Source organism: Suricata suricatta, chromosome 14 (genome assembly GCF_006229205.1).
Source record: "Suricata suricatta isolate VVHF042 chromosome 14, meerkat_22Aug2017_6uvM2_HiC, whole genome shotgun sequence".
NCBI lineage: Eukaryota > Metazoa > Chordata > Mammalia > Carnivora > Herpestidae > Suricata > Suricata suricatta.
In genome coordinates this window covers 54,921,568-54,948,300 of record NC_043713.1, presented here as the reverse complement: position 1 = coordinate 54,948,300, position 26,733 = coordinate 54,921,568, and the positions used below count along the sequence as shown (strand labels likewise).

General features: G+C 41.3%; 1 protein-coding gene across 1 annotated transcript in view; it reads right to left on the bottom strand.

Moving 5' to 3' along the window:
- The window catches only part of ARHGAP28 (Rho GTPase activating protein 28), a 195,088-nt gene that overhangs the window by 35,689 nt on the left and 132,666 nt on the right, over positions 1-26,733 (bottom strand). The window contains exons 5-11 of the mRNA XM_029922266.1: positions 25,162-25,233; positions 15,698-15,782; positions 13,483-13,625; positions 10,775-10,940; positions 10,578-10,669; positions 8,151-8,228; positions 2,072-2,234 (exon numbers count right to left, since the gene is read on the bottom strand). Of these exons, the coding sequence (XP_029778126.1) occupies positions 2,072-2,234; positions 8,151-8,228; positions 10,578-10,669; positions 10,775-10,940; positions 13,483-13,625; positions 15,698-15,782; positions 25,162-25,233 (799 nt within the window). The remainder of the gene's footprint in view (positions 1-2,071; positions 2,235-8,150; positions 8,229-10,577; positions 10,670-10,774; positions 10,941-13,482; positions 13,626-15,697; positions 15,783-25,161; positions 25,234-26,733) is intronic.

Below are 26,733 nucleotides of genomic sequence, written 5' to 3'. Positions count from 1 at the left end.
ATGGACCTCGAAAGTGTTTTGCCAAGCGAAGTAAGTCAGGCAGAGGACAGATACCATATGTTTTCACTCATAGGTCTAACAGGAGAAATCTAACAGAGAACCATGGGGAGGGGAAGGGGGAAAAAGAGTTAGGGAGGGGGAGGGAGGCAAACCATGAGAGACTCTTGAATACTAAAAACGAACTGAGGGCTGAAGGGGGAGAGGGAAGGGGAAGGGGGGTGATGGTCATGGAGTGGGGGCACTTGTGGGGAAGAATTGTTGGTTATATGGAAATCAACTTGACAATAAACTATATGAAAAAAACAAAACAGAACAAAACAAACAAAAAAAGAGTACACTTATCATGAGGAGTACTGAAAAACATGTGGAATTATTGAATAATTATATACCTGAACATAACACTGTATTAATTATATTTCAATTTTTAGAAAGCTTTTTTTAAATTTTTTATTTATTTTTGAGAGATAGAGAGAGACAGAGCATGAATGGGGGAGGAGCAGAGAGAGAGAGAGGGAGACACAGAATCTGAAGCAGGCTCCAAGCTCTGAGCTGGCAGCACAGAGCCCAATAAGGGGTTCGAACCCACGGACCGTGAGATCATGACCTGAGCCGAAGTTGGATGCTCAACCGACTGAGCCACCCAGGCGCCCCTATATTTCAATTTTTAAAAAGCACCAACTAGAAACTCTAGAGCTGACAAAACACAAAAAGAATGCACCTAACTAGCTCTTCTCTGTTTCTTTGCGAGCTTCTCTCATAAAACAAAAAACTACCTCATACAAAGGAAAGAGATACTGGTCACAGATGGCACGTGAATTCAAGCTTAGGAAAAAAGAAACCCGCCTTGCCTATCATATGCTCTTCTCTGAAGACACAAAGGATTATTTTATGAATCTGGTTTAGTTAAAATTTTTACAGACTTAGAACCTATTAACATTAGGACAAGTTTTGTCATAAAGCTTAGAACCTGACCAACATTTTCTTTCTGGTGGTTTTAAGGATTTTATAGCTCTGGTCAACCTGCAGAAAGCTGGAAACTGGCAGATACAGATATCATTTGTTAGGCCCACGCAGTGTTTTTACATTTGGATTCGTGGCTGATATTTTCAAATTAACAGTTTCCCCATTCCACTGTGGATTTTTGGCTCCCACTCCCGCATGGTAACCATTATCTAGAGCAGTGGCTGACATCTTTATATGGGGTGTGTCCTTTCTGTTTGTCCCTGGACCTTTTCTATCCACATGGAATGGCCATTTATTAAGGTTACATTATTACATTCCATTCCATTACATTACATTACATTACATTATTACATAGTTAGGCTTGTGCCCCCTGAGTTCTTCAGGTGAGCAGGCAAAGCCCTCATCATGTAGCTCCATTCTACTTTTCGAAATGTCTCTCTTGTCACACCTCTATCGGCTAAAACCATGCCAAATTATTCCTTCACTGCCAAATACAACACACACTTCCAGTTTCCATGCTTTTATCCAAGTTCCTCACTCAAGGCCTAATCCAGGGGAGTGTAATTTTCAAAACCACTACGGTGATATTGTAATTTTCAGAGACAAAACACCTTCTGTGTAGCATATATTGTGTGTTACACATCATCAAACCCAGGACCTCAGATTTAAAGAAGGGAGAGACCTTCTATATTTGGAAGGATTATTACACATGAGGCACTATTCTAGATGTCTTCCTTCAATAACCACATCAACCCTGACAAGCAATTATTATACATAATTTATAGGTACAGCAATAAAGCTGAGAAAGGCTGATTACATGACTAACAGATGGCTGAGACGAATTCAAACCTCAAGAGCCTGGCCTTTGCAGCTATCTTCTCTTTTAACAATTATAAAACCTTCTACAATTTATCTACCAAACTTAATATATAAATATGAAAAGAGATGACTGTTCACCATCGAACTCAGTATCTCACCCAGCACTGCCAGGAAACAGCGAATCTGTACACTTAGGACCACATGTGATTATGCGTCTTTCTTTTGCTGTGTGCCCCACATTATTGACCTGATAACGTAAGTCCACTCACACTTAACTTCTTCTACCTACTTTCCATTAGAGTGATGAAGGCGGGTATATATTCCACAGGGAAGAGAGAGGTGGGTAGTTCTCTGAAAAATGCCTTTAACATTACTGCAGCTTCTCTGTGGCACATTCTGTCCCATTTAAATTTATCAGCGTTAAACTTGGCATCCAGTTCTTCCCGATATTGCTGAAAATCAAGAAAAACAGTCAACATTCAAGGCGTTTTTTACCACCTGACCCCCCCTTTTCCTTTATAAAAACTGTCATTACATAAATTATTTTTGTAAATAGATTGAAAAGCCAATATCTACAAAGCCTTACTTTTTCAACATAAAGAACTGAAATAGCTATTTCTGAATAAATTCTTTTAAAACTTTTTAAGAATAATGTTAATGTGGGGCACCTGGGTGGCTCAGTCGGTTAAGCATCCAACTTCGGGTCAGATCATGATTTCATGCTTTGTGGGTTCAAGCTCTGTGTCAGGCTCTGGGCTGATGGCTCAGATCCTGGAGCCTGCTTTGAATTCTGTGTCTCCCTTTCTCTCTGCCCTTCCTCCACTCGCACTCTGTCTATCTGTCTGTCTGTCTCTCTCTCTCTCTCAGAAATAAACATTTAAAAAAAAAGGAAAAGAATAATGTTAATCTTGGGGCACTTGGGTGGCTCAGTCGGTGAAGCATCTGGTTCCTGATTTCAGCTCAAGTCATGATCTCATGGTTTGTGAGATCGAGTTCCTTGTTGGGTTGTGTTGACAGTGCAGAGCCTGGTTGGGATTCTCTCTCCCCCTCTCTCTGCCCCTCCCCCATGCTCTTGTGTGTACATGCATGGTCTCTCGCTCTCTCTCTCTCTCCCAAAACAAATAAACTTTAAAAAATGAATAAGGTTAATGTTGAAGTAATTTATTAATTCTAACATTTTTTTCCTCAGGTCATAGTTTTTTGTTTCTGTGATTTTGGCAGGATGCCACCTATCCCCAGAGGATGAATGTACTGATTTCACAAAAGCCCTTACTACCCCCCCGCTTTTTTTTTTTTTCATAATCTCTTCTTTCTGCCATTCTGTCATCTACTTCTAAACCAGAACAAGAATGTATGCCTCTCAGCTGGTTCTCATACAGAATGAAAAATATCCCAGTAAAGGAACTCTGACCTCACTGCAACATGAAGCTCAATGGCATCTCCCTGGAGCAGTTACAGCCAAGTTTTAAGGCATGTCTTGCACATGCTTGCATGCTTGGCCAATCCTTTGTAAGGTTTGGAATGATGTATAAATACTTTTAAGAAAATCATGAAGCCTCCCTACATTTTTGTTGATTTATATATTTTTCTCATCGATTCCTTTGATTATCAGTGCCACCATTCTCCATGATTCTTTTTCAAAGTCAAACTCATGCCCTACTGCCCCCTTGGACTACAGACAGAGTTTGCCCATTAACACTAGGTAGCTGCCCCAACTGACACTACTCCAAAGAGAGAACTCTGGAACCTCAGTTTCTTCGAGGCCTTTGCTTTATTTACTGAGCGCTCTTGACTCACGCACACCAGAGTTAGTGTGCGCGGCCGACTTTCCCTACCAAGTTGCTGCTGGTTAGCCAGCCCAGACACTACTGCACTCACGGTTCCCCGAGCCCACATCACTAGGGACACTCTGGCAGGACACGTTCCTCACAGAGACAGACTTGGTTTCAAGCCACCTCTAGCCCTTCCTAATGATAGCGAAAGGAGACTTTTTTCTTGTCCTTGAGTAGCTCTCAATCTAATAGGAATAACAGAGCAAATAGAGCAATGCTTTGCTGATAAACACACTTCTGTAAATCATGGAACATACAGAGAAATCCCTTCCTAGAGAGAAGAAGTGGGGAGCAGACTGTGCTCTGGTAAGAGAAGGACGCGTGAGACCCATTCTCTGCCCTCAGGCATCTTGTGGTCCAGTGAGTAGGGCCGTCCTGTGAACTCAGGGCGTGACCCAGAGCAGGTACTAGATGCACCTCAGCCGTGAAAGAGGAGAATCCAACTCTGCTCCGGCCAGGTCTTGAGTCTGGGAGGAGCCTGTCAGGGGAAGAGGCCACAGAAGGGCGCTCCAAGCAGCAAGGGGCGCTCCAGCAGTGCTCCACATGCAAGGAGACCCACCGTGTCTGGGGGCCTCCAACTAGTCTGGTGCTGCTGAAGCATCACGTGCAAAAAGGAGAGAGAAGACAGTTGAGGCTGGGGCGCAATCCAGAGTCGACCCTCAGGGGACTGAACTTCATTCCGTGGGCCATGAGGCAACAAGGAACACGTCCGAGCGATAGAACAAGGTGAGATTTATCTTTTCTGACAACCAGATGGGAAGCGATTTAGAGGAGAACAGAGCTTGGTGAGGACTGAGGAATGAACTAGAAGCAAGGAGACTAGCTACGGGGCCATGGCACCATTTCTGAAGAATGGAGGACTAACCTGGATAAGCACCTAGAAGACAGAAAGGAGAGGCGGCATTGAAGACATGCCTGAGAGAGAAAATTCTCAAGAATCAGTGACGGGTTATTCAATGGAGACTTAACAGTCCAGGATGGCTCTGACTGCTAGCCTGTGTCATGTGCAGACGGAGGTGCTGTTATGGGCAAGGCAGCAAATGTCTTCCATCCATTGCCTGGTGCCACTGCCACACAAACCGAAGAGGAGAGAGATTTCAAGGAGACAGGAAGCACCAGCGAGAGCAGAATAATTCAAATTCATCTCCCACATCCTTCTGCTGTAGGAAGCTGTCTGAATGTAACGTGACTACCATTCTAACCTGTCATCTGTTCCCTGTGGCTTAAGAGGCAACATGGCTCCAGCACCAAGAACAGGCTCTGTGACCAGACCCTTTAGGTTTTCATCCCAATTCTACAACTGACTAGTTCTAAGGCCTGTGCCCCACGTTTCTCACTGTGTAATAGGGATATGAAAATGACCTCACAGAGATTAAGTCAGACCCTACCATGTAAAGCTCAGGGGAGAGGGCCCCCCACACAGTAAGTGCTCAGTAATGCTGGCTGCTCATAATACCCCCTCCTCTTGGTCTGGAATAGCCGTTAGTAGTATTGCTATGGGAAACCCATGCACATGCAGTTATTTGGGTCATAGTATCTCTTCCCCTTGTCTGGATGGCAAGTATACAACAAAACTGAGAGGAAAAATGTTGTCTCTTCCTTTCAACTAAAGAAAACTGAGGGGCAGAGGGGCAGAGCTGACATTTCCACCAGTCTTAAACATGAAGCCATATAAACCAGGCATTAGATTTAGTTTGCCAAAGCCAGGAAGCATTTGAAGTTTAAAGAAGTCATGTTTTCTGTCCAGTGTTAATGAGAAGACTAGGCAGGGGTCAGATCCACGTCCTTAAGTCTACTCTGGGAAAAATATACAACCTGCTTCCATTTCGGAGGTAGTTTTATGAAAATGCAAATGACCCAACTTCAGCTTCAAAAACCAGCTCAGGAAGGGAAACTAGCAGACCAGGTAACATAATTATGGAACACTGAGAGCAGCTAGTCACAAAAAAAGAGAACCTCGCATGTCAAGCAGTCTGCCTTCTCCCACAAAATGTATTCCACAGTGTTTGGCTCAACTTTCTGTCATTTTTGGAAGAGAAAATCATTGGAAACACCAAAGCATTAAATTGGTTCCAAATGAGCTGAGGCCTCAAATACAGGAATGGGCTCCACTGCCGGTGCTCCCTGTGCAGTCAAAGCTAGCAGCTTCCCCCTAGGGCCGTGTCCTTTTTCATCTCAGCAGGCCCTGAAAGCACAAACCTGGGCTTGGACTGTCCATAATGATACATTAGTGTTAGCATCATCCATCTGGCACAATTCAAAGATAATTATAATGGTTAAATTTTTTAACTCTCTTTCCCCAAGCACATTCCTAGAAAAACTAGTCTAACAGATGAACTTACAAAAGTAGTTTAAAGTCTGAACAAAGGAGAGAAATAAAGACCTCTTTAATATATCAAGTTACAAGGTCTTTCTAACTACGATATCCCCGGTTTCTGTTCGCTGGCCCAGACTTCTTTCACATTGGTTTCCTGGAGCTCAAACCATGAAAACATCTGGATTACATTTTCAGACTAATAAGAGATGGGATAAGTAAGCTGAAACTACATACAACCGATTAGGGGAGAAAAGGGACTTTTCCCTAAATGTGGTTCAGGAATGCATGTGCCTATAAGAACACTCTTGAAGGGATTATTAGCTTCTGGCTAGCTAGTCAAAGATTAGCTAAAGAAAAGTAACCTGTGCACACAACAGATGTTGTGTAAGGTTCACTCCTTTTAATTATTTTGAAAAAAAGAGAGTTTTAAATCATTTCCATTATGCTTTACACACACACACACACGCAGCCCAGGAAGAATGTGCATATGCAGCTTCCCAATTATGGAGAAAGGTTTAGGGGAATGAAGTCCAATTCTGTCTAGGAAATTTGTTTCCCTGACTTCGCTTTGGTTCTCTGACCCTACAGATATAACACTTTCATTCTCTGATTCAACCATACCTGTGAGAACCTGAGACAAAAAGCAGACTCAATTTAGGAAGAATAAACCTTGGGGCACCTGGGTGGTTCAGTTGGTTAAGTGTCTGGCTCTTGATTTTAGCTCAGGTCATGATCTCATGGTTTGCAAGATTGAGCCCCTTGTTGGGCTCTGCATTGGCAGCACAGAGCCTGCTTGGGACTCTTTCTCTCTCTCTGCCCCTCCCCTGCTTGTGCTCTGTCTCTCCCTCTTTCTCTCAAAATAAATAAACATAAAAAAAGAAAGAATAAATATTGAGGAGACATTAGTATTTTTCTTGCCTTTCAAATGACCTTGTGCCAGCACTTAGCAATCTCCATTCCAGGGAGGTTACATGGTGTTCTGCTCAGATCTCCCTTGCAAAACGAATTACCTGCATTTATTTTATGACTCCCAGCCAACTGATTCCCCCCGCAGTTCACCCCAGCTCTTCTGCCTTACCCTTCTTCACAGGGAGCCCGGCAGTGACTGAGTGCAGTGTGGGAGCTGGCCCCTGGCCCCTTGCCAGGTGGGGCAAAAGGGGAGGTCAGCGTCAGCCCTGCATCTGGTCTGAGGCGAGCCTTCCCGGCCCTGCAGCCGCTCGACGCCCAGAGAACCCTCTTCTACTCCTGACTCCATCTCAGAATCTTCCAACAGACACAGTCGGTTTGTTTTCAGTTTCCACTGACAAAAACAGCTCATCACACTTCTAAATAAAAACTCCAAGGTTCTAATACAAATAGGATTATGTGCCAAAGCGAATTAATGAAGAGATGCTCCACCTCCACATGCTGCAACCGAGTTAATTCTTCCCTCATCCTGAGACTTTTGTACTCAAGGACTGCTTGTTTGAAACTGCTCAGGTTCTCATGTCTACGAGCCAGGGAGCGATCTGACAAGAGTGGGGCTCCCTCCTGTGAGGTCACCCACCCCTCAAAGACCAGTTGGAGGGCTTGTTGGAACCATGAAGAAAAGTTTTTCAGTGATTCCTTACAGCGCTGTACAGCTGGTACAAAGCAAAGCAAAGCAAAACAAAGCAAAGCAAAGCAAAGCAAAGCAAAGCAAAAGGAATCACATTCCCTGGGTAGTTTTCTATGTAGAAATTAACGTTACCTCAAATGGAACTGGGCTGAGGGACTATTTCAGTGGTGACCACCATTCCTGCATATCCTTATACAGATGTTCAAGAAAAAGACAGCCAGAGAATGTTTCTCAGTTCAAAGCCATGATAATGGAGACAGGCTCATGGAACACTGGGCTGGTGAATTCCTTGACTGAGAGGAACATAGCCAACTAAAATGTTTAACCCAGAAAACAATGCTGGGACATTTCAAGTTTTCTAAACTAAAGAAAGATGAGTGACAGTTTTTGATGGTGAATTGGTATGTTATTTCACTGTTTTTTTTTTAAATTGTTGTTTTAATTTAAAAAGATACACAGCATTTAATCACAGGTATCCTGGAACAGGAGATAGGACCACTTGGTCCTATCAACAACAACAACAACAACAACAACAACAACCAAAGGACTTGCTACCTGGGGCCTGTGTGGACCAGGCCTAGCTGGCTTTGATCTCTAACTAGAAAGAGAGAATGTTCAGTACCTTGACTTTGGCAGTGCATCCGGAAAGTCGAAAAATTCCTTCAGATTCCAGGCCTGATTCCTCAACTTTCTCAAAAAACTAGAAAGCAATGATAGGTTTATAAAAATAAACACTTCCATATAATTACAAACATCTGAAATAAGGTGAGGACAATGATCAATAAATTACCCAGCATATATACATATGTGGCTGGTACTTGAGTGCTTTGGTCAACGTTTAGAACTGCCTCTGAAGTGGACAGTAGCCTTCAGTTTGCAAAAAGAGACTGAGAACTTCCTGCGGCTTCCCCAAAATCAACTTCAGAAGTGATGGCGCTGTTTCTCAAGCTTGTGCTCTTGAGCACTGAAGTACATGGCCACTTGCCCAATTTAAGATTAAACTGCTCTATCTCTTTCTGCAGATGGACCAATGGGAGAGATTCTAAATTTGCTATTATTAGATGCAACCACTTAGCTGAGAGACTACAGGAATCCTAGAAATATGACCATGGAGGTAGAAACAGTAAAGGTTTACACCTCTCATGAGTTCCCATGGTGATAATGATGATGATGATGATGATGTTGGAAAAGTAGTAATAATAATAATACCTGACATTTATTGTGCACTTACTGTGTCGGATACCACATTTTCAGCACTTTGCATCTATTAACTCCTGTAATCCTCACACTGATCCTACAGGGCTGGTGCTAACCATACCCATCTGACTGCTGAGGAGACTGAGGCATGGAAAGGATAAATGACTTGCCCATGTTCACACAGCAAAAGGAGGACCCAGAGTCTTTCCCATTTTTTCCCCCTTCAAGAAACGATGCTGCCTGGAGCTAAGGTAGTTCTTGTAGGGTATGGAGAGTATGGATATTTAGGCCAAAGAAATACATCCATAAAAAAAGACCCTCTCATTGGAGTGTACGGATAATACCTCTAGCTGTGTTCAGTGAGGGACTCCTAACCACAAGGGGAGTGATAGCTAACAGTTATTGAGTTGCTAACATGATATAAATCCAGACTGAATTGAATGAACACTTACTGTGCACCTTCTATTTTAAGTTCTGTGCTAGGTTTCTGCATCTCTGAAATAATATAAATTCATGTGTTGAATCTTCTCAGTCTTAGATTTTTTTATGTATTGTTTTCAAACTGCGTCCTTTACACAGAGGACAGAGGTCAAAAACTTAGTTCTAATTCAAGGAAGGAAAGAAAATTTTAGTGTCAGCATGGACTTCAGCCATGGGGGTACACTGTACTTCCTCTTGCCCTTCCTCCTTGCTGGCTGTGTGTTCAAGAGTAAGGTATCTCATCCTTCTGTGCCTCAGTGGCCTCAGCAGTAGAAGAGGAAGAAACACAATGCCCTCTGGCTCCTCACTGCTGACTGCCCCTGCTAGGATATTGACAGCACCCAAGTAGGGGAGGCGCCCTACACAGGCTCCTGTGCACGCTGGCGTGTCGCCGGCACCCTTTAGCTCTCCCATCGCCATACCCCGACTCCATCAGCAGCAATCAGTCACCTGACTTCAGGAGTAGCTCAATCTGAGGCACTGGCAACAAAGTTCAAAGAGTACACAAGGAAGGGACACAGCATTGTTACGGTGAATAAAGTAAGTGTATGTTTCCTCAGGCAATTATTTTCCTACATTACTTACAAACTCAATCTAAAATGCAACAAGATTTGTGTTTGGGGCTTAGAATTTTAAGCGTGCCACTGGATGTCACTGTTGAATAAATGCATCCTTGGGTAGACCAGTGTAAATTGTTGGCTATAGAACACATGGCTTAAAATCAAACCAGCCATTGAGCAATTATGGTCCTAGAGATATTGGCAGATGACAGTTCAGATAACATCATTTTTCAAAACTCCCTTCCACCAAACTTCTTCTTTGTCTAAATATACCCTATCTTCCTAGTCATACCTGAAAAACCACCAGGAGAGTTGATTTTTTAGGCTTTATTAAGCTTTGTTTGGCGAATTCATTTAAATGATTATACATACATATTTAAAAACACCACTCTGTGAGATAGCTCAGCAAATACTTGTGTAATTAGTAAATGTATAGCTGATAATTAATGGTCACCTTGAATTCTGTAGAGAATAATCAAATACTAACATATAACACAGACACCTAACCTTTAGAAACTACTGGAGAAAACATAACAGAAGGAAGCCACGTATAGAGCGTCTGTGTCCGTCGCCTGTTACTTTAAGGTCAGACAGTGTCACCAGCTCCACAAGTTCACAACAAGGCAAACTGGCCCCAGTGCTGTGGGGATGCTAGGGGGATGCATAAGGAAAGCTGAAAATCACCAAGGGCCTGAGGCCTGAGAGGGCATCAGTGTCTCTAAATCTAAAAGAAAATCCACCAGTGGGCGTATAGATACCAAGCTGTCAGCATGAGGCTCTGTTCTTTCCCCATTCATTTACATTCCACTCACTTTCTGCAACACCAGGGGGACCTTCACTCCAGGGTCCTTCTTTCTGTCGTTGTCCAACAGGACTGTGAGTGGAACTCCAAAAATCCCATTGTCTTCATTGTAAAATGGGCAAGAAAGAAAGAAAAAAGAATCAGAAAAGCGCTTCCTTATTCCAGTGTACCGAAGCATTAAAATCAGAAGAAACCTGTCTTAACTACCTCGTCCTTTTACTCTCTCAGTTTTGTTTCTTTTCAGTTGGATTCCAAAGGCATCAAAAAAGGCAGTCAGTTCGATCAGAGACAGATGACGGATCTTCTTCATATCTTCGGCAGATAGGTCTCCTGCTTCAGTTAGGCCGAATCTGGTTTTCTGGACAATTAATTTCTAGAATACATATGGAGGATATTTTTTATGGCAAAGCAAAGTATTATCCCTTCATTCAAATGGTGCCTGGACATCCTAAATCTGTCTAGCCAAACACGCTATTTGTAAGAAATCTGTGAGGAGCAAGCTGTTTCACAGAAAGATTACCAACGGTTTTTGGAACGTTTGCAGAATGCTCTTGTGCTGTGTTAGGAACAAAACTGTGGACTGAAGTGTGCTATAGCCTTGTTATCACAACTGTGAAAACTGGTTTCTTCGAAGAGACATCCTGTTCATCAACTGATGTCCCAGGCAAGATGTGGAATGCACCTACCACGGGCCCAGGTGACCCAGGCACATAAGGCACAACAGCTAAGTGCTCCCAGAAGAGCTTCTGACATATCTGTGGGGGTGGGGCTGATCAGTCCTTCCATCAGGTATGATCTGTTCTCTTCTGAAAACTCTAAAAGATGAATGAATATCCCCATGAATCTCATTGCACACGCCTGCTGAGAAAGCAGGTACCCTACCTGGAAAATCAAATGGAGAGGACTCCAAATATTCCTAAAAAGGAAAAATACATTGAAAGTCCCAAAGAATCCTCCTATCGGTTTTGAGGCAATGATATTGCTATACTCTCCCTTTCCACAACAGGAAACAGTAAATGACAACAAAGTCTTTGACGATCAGAAATACTGTGAGGACTCTAATAAGTAAGACATTTTAAAGGACAGATTGTTCTCCTGGAGCAGCCACAAATATGCTCTGCTCTCAAAAAACCTGCTATTGAAAAAAAAATGCTAACGTGAACAAATCCCAGTTATTTCAATTACCAAGCTTTGTACACTCTCCATAGGCACTCCCTCAGTTAGAGCTTTCTTGAGGTTTTTCAACCCGCCACTCAGTCATTCACCCGTTCATTCAGTCAACAATTGTTCTGTGGAACCTCAAGTATCTTAAAATTCAAACAACAAAATGCAGAATGTGGTTTGGAACAACCTTGTCCTATAAAAAGCGAGGCTGTTTTACCTTCTTTCTGAGACCAAGACCCCACAGAATGCTAATATACAGCAACAACAAGAGAGACCAGAACTGCAATTATTCATGGAGGAATTACCACTTGCTAAATGCCACGCAAAGTTCTTCATCGGAGACTGACCTGCACCCCAGATGACCCAGATCTCAGAAGCAGACAACCAGCCTTGGTGAGGGAACGGGGGGGCCAGCATCCTCTCTTGAATGACTCTCTCTACAGACTGGGAGGGACGCCTCTGGAACCAGAGTCCCACTGGATTTCCTTTTTGCCCCAGAATACTTGTCCCCTCCAACACGGAAACTGCTTAGGGACCAGGAGGGGTTTTGGAGTCTGACATGTGTAGGTTTAAATCCTATTTCTACCTCCTACTCGTTGAGGGGCTTTGGATATATTACATAACTTTCTTGGGCCTCACTTTTTTTTTTTTTAACATTTATTCATTTTTGAGAGACAGAGAGAGACAGTGTGAGTGAGGGAGGGGCAGAGAGATAGGGAGACACAGAATCTGAGACAGGCTCCCGGCTCTCAGCTGTCAGCACAGAGCTTGACAAGGGACTTGAACTCAAGGACTGTGAGGTCATGACCTGAGCTGAAGTCCGACACTTAATCGACTGAGCCATCCAGACACCCCGTGGGCCTTAGTTTTCTCAGCTGTAAAATGGGAGCAGTCACAGGATGATTACAATGAGGATACCTAATGCAGCATCATGCTCATTGAAGGCACTCAGTGAGCCTTACACTTCTTGCCCTGCACTCTTGCTCCCCTCCATCATGGGGCAGTTGCCTGGGAATGGCCTAGGCAAAGGCTCTGCCAGTTTTTATATGACCCATTCCTTTAGCTCTGAAACTGCCTGAGCCCTGCTCATCATGCTGCCAGCTCCGATCAGCACAGTACAGTCAGGGCTCTACATCATGAATGTTTCACAGACCCATTTACTGAGCAGTCAATAGATCAATGTAACATAGCTCTTGCAGTGGGCTTTCAGGATAGTATATCCTGGAGATATACACATACTGAGGTTTTCAGGATAATGAAGTCGATAGCTCTACTTGCCTATTCCATAATAATAATATAAACTCTTGAGTCTCTTTTTGATGAATTTTTAGTGCCTGCCCCGCAAGTGCTCACTTCTATTGCAATGACTGTGACTTTCTGCAGGATCCCCTTCTGATGTGTGGCTTCTAGAGGCACAAGTATGTGTACAGTTAGAATCTGCACTGACCTATAATTAAAGATATAAAGTGCGTGAAAGCACACAAACCAGGAAATCCTATTTCTTCTGTAAAACAGTATTCAAGCATACATCCTCACAGCTCTTCCTCAACCCAGTCCTGCCAGGTACAGCCAGGCAGGCTGTGCACTGCACAATAATTGGTGCCCTGGTGTTATGCAACACTGATGCCTCTCCTCTCCCTCCACACACAGATGTTATTTATTTATTTATTTATTTATTTTTAAAAATATTAGTTTTTCCCATGGAAAAGTCACAGGAAGTTACTAGAATAATCATGAAAGGTTTTACATACAGTTAAAGCAAAGTCCTCTTTCTTAAAATCTGACTTCTTAAATTTGTTTCTTTTTGGAGCCTCTGTAACCATTTCTGAATAAGATACTTCGAAGGACAGCTCTTCAGTTTCTGGTAGAATGTTCTTTTCCAGATAATTGTCATCTAAAAAAGTAAATGTATAGTATTTTGTAAGTCATTTAATCAATAAGTATCATTTCCTGTAAAATACGTACAACATATTTATAAGTTAGCTTATAAGCATGTCAGAATCTTTACATCCAAGGAATAGCATCAGACTCACCCAGAGGATTTCAGTTAAAAGATAATGTAGGGTCATCAGATTTCTGTATGAATGAATTTCTATAGTCATTATCCAAACAAACTTTCTATTTCATCTGATGCTTTTAATTTTAGATCTTTATGTTTCATGAAAGGTGCCAGAGAATTACTAGAGGAAAGCCCACAAATGAGGTAGTTCTATGTTACCATATTACAGTTATGTCCATCTAAACCCAATGTTGCTCCTACTGGGGAAGCAGAAGCTTGAGGCAGAAGGAGGAAGAGGAGACACTTCCTCCCTAAATTCACTTCTCTTATTGTTTTTTCCCCCAGACTATGGGATTTTTATCTCTGAAGATGTGTTCAAATTCAATTTGGACTTCACTGCTAGGTTTGTTCTGGTAAATTAATCCAAATTCTTATGATTTGATCTGGTTACCTGACCTTGTATGCTGTTTATTAAGAAACAGCCCAATAGATGACAAGCAATGTCCCACAGAAATATTTTCCTCGAGGTAGTTTGAAATTTAAGACAAAAGATTCCTTGACTAAAAACAAGTGAATCCAGAAATCATCTGAGTAACCCTAAACTCTGATTTCTGACTAAGATTTTGGCTTGTCATCTTTTTTCATTGCTTGGAAAATTGTTCATATGCAGTCAAAGACCAGTTTGAATACAAAAAAAGAGAACTCATCTCTTCTACCCTCTTCTATAGACAGTGACCAAAGGATAACCAAATAGAACAAAAGGAATAACAACAACAAAAAAAATAATAGAAGACCTAAAGAATCTTACATTAAAAACTAAATGTGAAAATTTGCAAATCAACAGATTGTAAAGTTCTGAACTGAAATACTAATTAAAAATACAATAGATAGGGGCACCTGAGTGGCTCAGTCAGTTAAGCGGCCCACTTCAGCTCAGGTCATGATCTCATAGCTCGTGGGTTCGAGTTCCACATCAGGCTCTGTGCTGAAGGCTTAGAGCCTGGAGCCTGCTTCGGATTCTGTATCTCCCTCTCTCTCTGACCCCCTCCTGCTCATACTCTGTATGTCTCTCTCTCAAAAATAAATAAATGTTAAAAAAATACAATAAATGGATGCAGTAAAAACTTAGGAAATGGCAAAGGAGGAGTTTTGATTTTCACTCCTCATACAGAGGCTTGCGTTTAAAGTGGAAGAAGATGGATTGTTAAATAATACTCAATAGAGCTATAAGAAATAGCTCCACACCCAGATTTTTTGGAGAGTGGTGATTACAGTGCTCCAAACCAACAAACCACCCAAGTAGACTTGTATCTTTTAGAGGCGTGATGTGAACTGAATAACAAGCATCATAACATTTTCATCGCCCCAACTCATTTGAATTTTGAAGTTAATGCTGAAAGTATGAATCTCTGTTGTATACCAGAAGAGGCACATATTTAGGGAAAAGTGTAAGGACTCAGCAGAGTAGGGCCTATTTCCTGTAAGGATTTTGGATTCCGTACGGAGCCCCTGGAGCACACCCAACGCCCAAGTGGAAGAGGCCCAGTTAGAAGCTAAGCCTGTAACCTCATGTCATGAGCTTCTCTGGTGCTGCTTACACTTGAGCATAAGCAGAGATTTCTGGAAGTGTCCTCCTTCCTGGCCCACTTGCAACTATTAAGCAGATCCAGATTACTTGTGAAACAGACCTCAAATCAAAGACACGACCCAAGTGAGTACTTTCTAAATGATGTGATGGTGGTGAAGGAGAAAAAGATTCTGCTTCCAATTTGGCTCAATTAATTCTGGCTGGTGTGACAGAATGGGGTGTTTGGAGTTGGTAGGGAGTGGGTGCTGGAGTGACAGAATCAAAATGGAAAGAAAAACACACACTCTGCCCTGGCAAAGTTCCTGCCAACTGTACTGAGCGCCAGGACAAAAGCGAGAAGACACAGCTGAAGTTCGGTCGAGAAGTGGGTGTCACTCACCACTCACTGCGTTCTGAACTGACTGTCCAGGGTCTGGAGATCCGTGGGAACGAACTGGGGGAGGTGGAATGGTCTCCAGCACAGACTGTGGAGCAAGGGAAGATGAGCACAAGACACTTGATCATATAAGCGCGGGCTGCCTCACATCCCAATCTGATTTACGTTCTGTAGTTTACACAAGTTCTTTTTACACCAAGCATTTATTTATTTTATACAGGGCCTGACCCTCATTTCCTGTTCCTTTGTTCAGTCCAGACCTGTTCAGCTCACACAGGTCTCTCAAAGGAGAACTGTGTCTTCTTAGCTCTGGAGAATTTGCTGTTCATACCCTTCCTAAGATGTAGAAATTACAATGCTTGATGTCACATAGTTTGCCAATTGCAGTATTTATTGTTTTTGGCACAGTAGCCACACATTTTGGGCTTAAATTCCAGGTGATGGGGGTGCCTCGATGGCTCAGTCAGTTAAGCATCAGAATTAGGCTTACTTAGGTCATGATCTTATGGTTCGTAAGTTCAAGCCCGGCATTGGGCTCTACACTGACAGTGTGACAGTGTGGAGCCTGACTGGGACTCTCTCTTGCCCCTTTTCTCTCTCTGCCCCTCCCCCACTTGCACACATGTTCTTTCGCTCTTTCTCAAAACTCTCTCAAAGTAACTAAACGTAAAAAAAGAATCCCGGGTGATGACATAGCTCCATGGCTAATGGAAGGGACCCTGGGGCCAAACTGCTGGGATTCTAATCCAGGCTCCCTGCCTTACTGCAACTTGGAGCAAGTCACGTGCACTCTCTATGGCTTAGCCTTAGTCTCCTAATCTATAAAATGAAGATGATAATAGAACACTCAAAGAGTTATTATGAATTTTAAGTGACTTGTCCTGTATAAATTACATCAAACAATATCTGTTACACACTGAGCACAATATCTGTTACACACTGAGCACAATCAACATGTTAATTCCTTCATGACAAAATACAGAGTGATAATAACTACCAAAGGCCTAAGTATGCTTTCTAGTTCAATTTCTAATTTGCTGCTTTCTTCCCCGAGATCCTGCCAAAGCATCACCCTTCCCTGCAATATTGTCAGAAGCTGAGTATCTTTGTAAAGCCCCATGAAGCAAGTCAACTGCTCAAGTCTGGATGGGTGCTAGTAAAAAAGTTTATACACAACTCTACCATTTCTGCCAATATAAATTTTAATGTGGGAGTTATTATCTCTGAATGTGTGTGACTATGAAAATCTGCTATTCAATCAGCAATCTTTTATGTACTATTCAATATAAAGTCTGTTCATTTTTTCCAGAGCCTGATGTTATTTCTTTTATTTTCATATTTAGCAATAACTGAACACCTGCTTCATGAAAGATCCTTTATCATGTGCTACAAATTACACAAGGGAAGTCTCGATTTTTGAGCCTGTGTGCTCTTTTCCCTTTTTAATCTCAAAGGAGATGACACACTTGCAATTGTGTAAAAATCATGTAAATACATGGCCAATTATTAAGACATGGATGCCCAATTACTGTAACTGGTAGGAGAATGAAAAGACATAAAAAGGTCTAAAGCCACACAGTTTAATGCCAATCATATTTTTTGGTGGCTTTAAAAACTAATCTGTACCTTCAAATCCCTAAAATGATAGGGACCACTTTTCAGTGGTCTTCTGAAGTGTTCAAAAAAGAAATGCTTTCTCAAACTTTTACATGACTCACCTGTGGTAGACAACAGTCTTGAAAATGGAGAGACATTTATTTACAGTCCTAAACTGAAGGTTTGGGATGTTTAAGCCCTACTAAATACCAATTTCTAAATCTGTGAAGTGGAGAAGTGTCTCCTCTGAGTTGGTTTGCTAGGCCTGTGGCCAATCTTCTGGATGAAGGCTTGCCTGCCCTTTGTCATGGAAATGACTCTGGGACTGTCTTGGGGGAGGCAGAAGTTTAAACTGTGATCCCTGCTCTTGAGCTATTCAGATTGAGGAGTACAGAGTAATATTTGTGGGACATTATTAAAAAAAAAATCAATCCACTGTTAAGAGCTGATTTCTACAACTGTGTGCTAACTGGAGAATAACGGAGAGGGAAGCGGTGTGGCCTGGAAGGGTTGCACCCAGAGGTGAGGGAGCTGGCCCTGGAATTCAAAGCCTGATGGAAAGGACTTGCAAAGCCAGAGGAGGCTGGCAAAGGCATTCAGGCCTGCAATGGAGTTAGAGAGTTCAGGTACGGAAATACCTGAAACATTTGAGCGACCCTGGAATTGTGGAGAGACTGGTTTGCCAGGAGTTGAGGCAAGGTATTATAAAAATATGAGAAAGAGATTAGTCAAGACAGTCAACTCAAATTATGGAAGGCTTGGAAAGCCAGGCGGAGGACCTGAGACTCCCATAAGGTTAAACCAAAACAGAACAGAACAAACAAGCGGGGAATGACATGATACAAATGAAAAAGGAAGATAAACCTGCCAATAAATGGACCTTGAGTTTTGAAGTAGGTTGAGTGAAAAGGCTAGGTACTCAGTATTTATAGTTCTAAAACATCCATTCACCCATAACACTAGCACAGTTTTAAAATTTTTACTAGTTATTTTAATATATTTCAAACATTAATGCCATTCCTATTTAAAACACACTAACTCTGCTTGTCCATAACAGATCCTACAATTTCCCTGTGTGCCTGACAACAAGAGGCTGGGCTCCACCTGGTAAGGAAAGGCAGTGTTTTCCAGCCAGTGAAGCTTGCTCTGCTGTGCAAATCATGCAGTATCGGGATTGGAGAGTGTAATGCATGGGGGATGATGATTCCAACCTGTGAAAGGTTGGCACTATCCGCCGGAGTTCTCTCAAAACTAGACTTTGGCTGTATACACTGTTTCCTTCACATTCCTGAAACACCGTACCGAACGTTTTCCATGGTCATTACTTACAGGAGCTGTTTCTGACCTTCTTGACTGGCTGCTTCCTTTTTTCTCAAGGTTTAGGCATGTGTGGTATAACTCTATGTACACAAGTTACCTTGAGTCAATACAGATAATACAGTTCCCCTTCTTCCTCTTCTGCACCTGAGAACAGAACTGGTAATTCTACATCTTAATAAATTCTCCAGAACTACACATTTTTTTGAAACTGAAATGTAATTAACACACGGTGTTCTATTAGTTTCAGGTGTTCAATATAGCGATTCTATCCATTTCTCAGTCCTTGTCAAGGTAAGTGTATTCCTCATCCCCTTATTTCCCTCAATTCCCCCCACCTCCCCTCTGCTTTCCCAGTTTGTTTTCTGTACTTAAAAGTCTGGTTTTTTTGGTCTCTTTTTATAATTTTGTTCATTTGTTTTGTTTCTGAAATTCCACCGATGACTGAAATCACATGGCATTTGTCTTTCTCTGTCTGACTTATTTCACTTAGCATTTATATCCTGTAGGCCCACCCATGTTGTTGAAAATGGCAAGATCTCATTCTTCTTTATGGAGGACTAACATTCCATTGTATGCATGTATGCATATATGCCGCCTCTGCTTTATCTATTCATCTATCGATGGACACTTGGGTTCCATATATCAGCTACTGTAAGTAATTCTGTAAACATAGGAGTGTGTATCTCTTTTTGAATTAGTATTTTTCTTTGGGTAAATACCCCATACTGTAGACTTAAATAAGTCATATTCACTGACAAACATGCAATCAATTTTAAAACAAAACCTATAATAATTACAAAATCTATCCAAATGTGCATTTAAAGGCATTCCAATAATATCTCAGATCAAAAATTAAATTACAAGTGAAATTATAAGCTAAATTTTAGACAATAAGAACAATAAATTCCAAAAGTCCATGATAAAAGCTCAAGTATTATTCAGAGATTAATTCTTAGCCTTAAATCCAAATAAAAAAGATAAAAAATAAGTATGTTTATAATCAAAGAGACTAGAAAAAGTTATAAAAGACCAGGAACAAATGAAAAAAATAAAGATTAAATAAATTAACACAACAGAAAAAGTAGGTGTCAATAAAAAAGACAAGTCTCTTTAGCAAATAGCAAATGGGACAGCAACATGCAGAAGAATGAACCTAGATGACTTTCTTACACCATACACAAAAATAAACTCAAAAGGGATCTAAATGTAAGACAGGAAGCCAATGAAATCCTAGAGGAAAAAAGAGGCAACAACTTCTTTGACCTTGACCACAGCATCTTTTTACTAGATAGGTCTTCTAAGGTAAGGGAAACAAAAAAGCAAAAATGAACTATCATCAAGATAAAAAACTTCTGCACAGAAGACGAAACTATCAACAAAACTAAAAGGTAACTGACATAATGGGAGAACATTATTTGCAAATTCCATACCAGATAAAGGGTTATTATCCAAAACCTATAAAGAATATCAAACTCAACACCCAAAAACCAAATAATCCAGTGAAGAAATGGACAAAAGACATGAACAGACACTTTTCCAAGGAAGACATCCAGATGGCTAAACAGACACATGAAAAAACAGTAACACATTCACACCAAGGTTACTAGAACTCTGTAAAAATGAAAAGAAATTATATATAAGCTAATCCCACTTATTAGAATAGTGGTTAAAAAGGCTAAAATTGGGGCACCTGGGTGGCTCGGTCAGTTAGGCGGCTAGCTTCGGCTCAGGTCATAATCTCGCGGTTTGTGGGTTCAAGCCCCGCATTGGGCTCTGTGCTGACAGCTAGCTCGGAGCCTGGAGCCTGTTTCAAATTCTGTATCTCCCTCTCTCTCTGACCCTCCCCTGCTCGTGCTGTCTCTCTCTGTCTCTCAAAAATAAATAAAAAACATTAAAAATTTTTTAAAAAGGCTAAAATTGGGGTGCCTGGGTGGCTCAGCTGGTTCAGCATCTGACTTTGGCTCAAGTTATGATCTTATGGTAGATAAGTTTGAGCCCCACATCAGGCTCTGTGCTGAGAGCTCAGAGACTGGAGCCTGCTTCCTATGCTATGTCTCCCTCCCTCTCTCCCTCTCCTCTGCTCATGTTCCGTCTCTCTTTCTCAAAAATGAATAAACATTAAAAAAATTTTTAGTGCTAAAATAGTAAATGGTATATTCTGTAGTGTAATAAAAGAATAATGTAACACAATAAGTGTAAGAGCTGCCATGGGAAAGCAACCGAGCGGCCACTTGGCTGTGGAGAGCTGCGAGCACTGACACCCCCACCTGCAGACCTGGGAGGACCCGAGCCATTTGGAAAGCACCGGCGGCCATTTTATTGCAGGTCAGATAACAGATCCAGGCGCCACCAGGACTGACGGCCCCCACTCTCAAGCTGGACTGTCTCAAACTGGGATGCCTCCCCATGGAATTCCAGCACCCCCCTCCCCACCGAAGCGAACAGCCAATTGAGTCCTGCCACGGTCCAAAGATGCCCCTACTTGGCTATCGGCCCACCTGAGCTCAAACCCGGAACTCCTGCACCCATAAAAGACCTTGCTCTCCCATACCAGCCGCGACTTCCCTGACTCCCCGCTCCAGAGTCACGGAACCTCGCCCGGGAATTGCAGATCCCAATAAAGGCCTTCTTGGCTCCATAACGTGGTCTCTTTGTCCTCCCATCTCTGCCTCCATCTATTAAATCTTACAATAAGTAGCTTTATTTTATCAACAAAATTATAGTTCAATATGAGAAAGACTTATCAATAGAATTTTCTTAAGTAATTGCTTAAAGATTAAAAATATGTTCATTATAATAGATGATAAACAATTGTTTTATGTACTTTAACTTTCATTTCTAATAAAAACAACTAGAAGTCTCAGAAACCTAGAACAAATAATATTCTACTTAATAATGAAACTTAAAAGAATTCATGAGAAAATCAAGAACTTATCAGAAGATCCCCATAATTATTATTCAATATAACAAGTGATTGTGGTTGGTCCAATAAAACAGGGAAAAGAAATAAAATCGCTAGGTGTGCCTGGGTGGCTCAGGCAGTTAAGCCTCTGACTTCGGCTTAGGTGATGATCTCATGGTTTGTGAGTTTGAGTCTCGCATCGGGCTCTCCACTCGCACAGAGCCTGATTCAAATCCTCTATCCCTTTCTTTCTGTCTCTTCCCTGTTTGCTCTCTCTCAAAAATAAAAATAAACATTAAAAAAAACTTAAAAAAGAAATAAAATGACTATTTTAAAGACTGAGTAAAGAAAACTTTCACTGTTTCAGATGATAGCTGTACAAATTATAAAATCGAATGAAAAGTTCTTAATAAGAAGAATTTTCAGAAAGGAAGCTATAAAATATACTTTCATGAAAAACCAAAAAACTTACTTGGCTTACACTCCCATAAAAGCAAACTTGAAGGTATCATGAAAAAATTTACCATTAAACTGTCAATGAAAACTATTAAGTTCCTAAGTAATTAATCAATGAAAAAATGTATAAGAAAGAATATTATGAGCTTTTACTGAAGGACAGAATACATTAAAAAAGTGGAAAGACAATTATTATTTCTCAATGGGAAGAGTCAGTATTTTGAAATGTGAATTTTCTCCCCAACATTAATCTTTAAATTCAATAAAATTCTTAGTGAAATTCTAAGATTTATTTAATGGGTGCTTATAGAGTCACCCTAAGCTCATTTGGAAGTAAAAATTCCTGAGAAAAAAGAAAATTGTGATCCAGAATAATGAGGGTGAACATATCCCAACAGATTTCAAAAATAAACTGCAGAGTCATAGTAATTAAGATAGACCCCATACATATAGAGATTTCATTTATCGTAAAAGTAACAGTTCTAATGTATACAAAAGATGAAAGATTGGAAAAAAAATATGGGTCAAGCCAAAGTTATCCTTTGGAAAACATAAAGTTAGGTTATCTACTTTGTACCATTTCACAACATAAACTCCAAGGGCACATCGCTGGGGCCCTCAGAAGTCTTGAAGATGGCAATGAAATGCCCTAGGGAATTCACCCTGCCAGGCCAGATGTACTTTACAGGGAGTCATGGGCAGGACCCCTGAAGCCCTTGCTACCATTTCACTGAATTATTAGCAATCTTACCATCTAGAAGAAACTGCAGAACCAAACTGGTATGCCAGCGGCTCCTTATAATCAAGAATCAGGGAGGTCAAAATGTACTTCCCTGGTGATAAGAAATTCTAGAACGATTTTCAGTATAGGTGCAGTAAGGGTTAAGTTCCCATCTCTCTAGCAACTAACCAATTTGTTCAACATTTCTAGGTAAAGATATTCTGAGTAACCAACAATCCAAAATTAGTCATATTGGAAATTGGGTACCAATCAGATTTTTTTGAGTCTCAATACTGCTGACACTTTTATTTATATCACAATTAGCATTCAATTGGTTTTCAGGGGAAAAAAATGAAAACAAAAATAAAATCTGAATGATTCACTTACTCTAGGACACACGATCTGTAACTGCTACACAAGACCACTTTCTCTTATACTCTCAAGCCTTCAAGAATCCCATTTGCAGACACTATGCCTAATAAGGATTTGGTGAATGAATGAGTAGATTAATGAAAACCTAGAAAACAAGGCCTACCCCAAATCCTCCTCTTCAGTAACTCAATTATGTAACCATTCTGCTTCAAGTGCTGCTTCGTGTGTGCATGGAACCACGTGCAGTCCTTTGTTGGCTTAGATAAAATGCCTGGGGCAGTAAAGTCAGCTAGAGAGAGAGAGACTAGGGGTCAGTCTGGGTCAGGTGGTTTTATGTTAACCAGAAGTGGGGGGAACCTCAGCAGGCATTAAACAAGGCCTGCATTTAAAAAAATTTATTTATTTATGTATTTATTTATTTTTAATATAATTTATTGTCAAGTTAGTGAACATACAGTATACAGACTGCTCCTGATTTTGGGCGTAGATTCCCATGATTCATCCCCTACATACAACACCCGGTGCTCATCCCAACACGGGCCCTCCTCAGTGCTTTGCATTTTTAGATCAGTGACTTGCAGCTGGGGGAAGGATGAATTTGAGGGTAAAAGCTAAAGTCGGGCAGAGATCACTTAGGAGGCTACTTCAATAATACAATAAGATGATGAGTTTCTGTACTAAGGAAGTAGTTACAGGGAAAGAGGAGAGTAGAGATATTCTAGAATGTAGAATATTCTAGAACACAGAATATTCCCGAATGTAGAAATTTTCTTTATAAGACAAAATCCATGGGTCTCAGAGATGAGCATGTAGATGGGAACAAGTAGGTAGAGTTGAGGCTAACACTTAGGGATGGTACCCTGGGGACATGGTAGTGTCACCAGCTAAGAGAATATACAGGATCCTGTGCAGAGCTTTAGGCAGGAGTCCCCAGTCACAGGGGCACAGCACAATTGTGAAAGGTCTACTGTAGGTAACTCATTTCAGTAGTTATCAGAGTTTATGAGTGACTTACTCTGTTTTCATCCATGAGTACTGGAGATGATCTCTAAAACAGGGACATTGTCACTCATTTGCATCCCAATGCACAGTCTTAAATAGGAAAGTAGCAGCTGAATTTAAAGCCAGTAGGCCAGACACTGTGGGTCACCCAGAACTTATCTGTGCCATAATCTGCAGTGCTATTTATAAGTTACCCACTGACAAATGCCACTTGCATCCTTTTCTGCTTCTTATATGATCACTATAACAAAGCAATCTCAAAACCAAAACCCTGAAAACATAACCGAAAAGCTCCTTCACGTGGGGCTAACAGCTCTGTCTCTGAACAGTGGGGATCTACTGAGTGTGTTTATGCATGTGAACATCAGCTATCCTTTCTCTCAAACTGGACACCAGAGGAGAAACTACTGCCCAGAGGGACTAGTAAACGCGCCCCCTCCATTTGCCTGACTAATAGGTTCTTGCCTTCCAATTGACCTGTCATCGAATAACTACTATCTCATTTAACAGGGTCTCTCACTTCTTCTGGTCCATTGTATCCCCCCTGCCAAAGCAGCTAAAGAGAGACCCCAGGTGGGGTTCCCCAGTGGTTCTGGTGAGGGGGGATGATGAGACTTTCTGAAAAAGGAAAGTACAGTATCTGTCTGAACTGGAGGATTTATATGGGTGAGATCTAATGCTGGAAATATGGCAATAGTACCTTCAATATCAGGATGAGGGCTTTCTAATTTATCCTGTGGGTAAAGAGGACCTCTGGGTCCAATGGCGAAGTCAGGCTAGGTCATTGGTGTGATTTATCCAGCAGGACCAAAGGTAACAAATTCCTCCATGCTTGATACACGCAGAGAACATCCTTTGGTTTCTGACCATAGTGGTATTAGTTTATGGAACCCTCTTTTAAACTACGACACAGTCATTCCTCAGTTTTGAGTCTCCTACTTCCTAACTGTTCCAACATTGGTGGGTCTACTGGCAGCTGTGGTCTCTCTGCAATCTCAGTTCAAGGTGTTCACATCTGTTTTGAGGAAATCGCTTCTTTTTGCCTTGAACTTGCAGTTTTGCCCTAATGTGCAATTGTCTTGGCATGTGATAACTTACCACAGAGCCACTCCTGGGGACGTCTGGGGACCCCTCTGACAGGGTGGTACTGTTGAGAGAAGCAGCATCTGGCTAAACGGAGAAACAAAAGTCCCATTCTTACTCAGGCAGACCATTCTACTGTGTTCGTATATTGCATTATGCGTAGGTATTTACATGTGTGTGACAACATACAAAGTTGTGACTGCCTGGGCAGCAGGGGACATTACTGTGAGTCCCTAAATGACAGTCCCTCTGGCAGACCCTGGACAGACACTGGCCCCTGTGGCCAACACTGTTGTTGCCGGCCACAAACTCCCTTTTGTTTAACAATATCTTGGTTTGCTTCCAGGGAGTTAAACCAACGAACTTCATTTCCAGGATTTGATGCAGCTAAGAGTGATCATGTGACAAGTGTGGTCGATGAGATGCAAGTGTAATTTTACCAAGAGTGCTTCTGGAACGGCTAAGGCTTTCCTGACTTAAAAGATTTGGGTCAGCTCATGACAGCACCACAGATGACAGCCTGCAGTTGCCGGGTATCTTGTTCGAATAAGGAAGATGCCCACAGCAAAGGACGGCAAGGCGCAAGATCAAACCCACCTGGGTTTGTGCAAAGGCATCAAGTAAATGCCCCGGCAGACTTGGACTTCCAAACTCCACGCGAAGCAAAAGAACTCCAACTCTTCCATTACACATGGCTAAACACAAACTTGTCTACTCTTAGTTTTTGAACCCACCCTATGATTATCTTTTGCAGTGACTAGAACTCACTAGCAACAGTACCAAGTTATGCTTATAAAGCTGGAAATAGATTTTTGCTTCAGCAGATAATGGCTCAACTAAAATTTAAGACATATTCTTTTCTTTACTGAAGGAACCTTGTTGCAAAATAGAATGTATTTGATACTTATGAATACATACAGTATTTTGTCTTTTAAAAACCTGCCGCTCACCTTGTTTGATCACATTTCCTAAATTTCTTATAGAAGATAGGCATTACTTTATAAGATGAACAAAGGACTTTTTTTTTAAGGGGAGAAATAAAACACAAAAACTAGTATAAGAAATTTAAATTAAGATGGTGAACTGACAATTATCCACCCTTCCCATCTACAATCACTAAAATGGCAGAAAACATATAACTTTTTAAAGGAAGGCTTTTTTTTTTTAAGGAAGACATTTTTAATAGAATTCTACAGTAGACCAATTCCTAGAAATCTGTAGATGAAAAGAAAATAGAATTATTGGTAAAATAGAAATCTCTACCTATGAGTAGGATAAAAAAAATTTCTAGAGAGAGAGAGAGAAGAAAAACAAACAAATAATAGAATTGTACAAAGGCTAGGAAAGGATCCAGGTACATAGTTAAAAAAATGTTTGCGAAATAGGAGCCAAGTACACCAGCTCCTAAATATGTAGACAGCCCCTAAATTTAACCCAGGAAACCCTCCCAAAATGTAGTCCAAACATAATGAACTAAATGCCTTGGGGGTGGGGGGTGGGTTCCTAGTGTGAGTATAGGGGTCTGAGAGAGAAGGAAATCAGGAGGTCACAACAGAAGTCATGGAGGGGAGACTGAATGAAATCAGC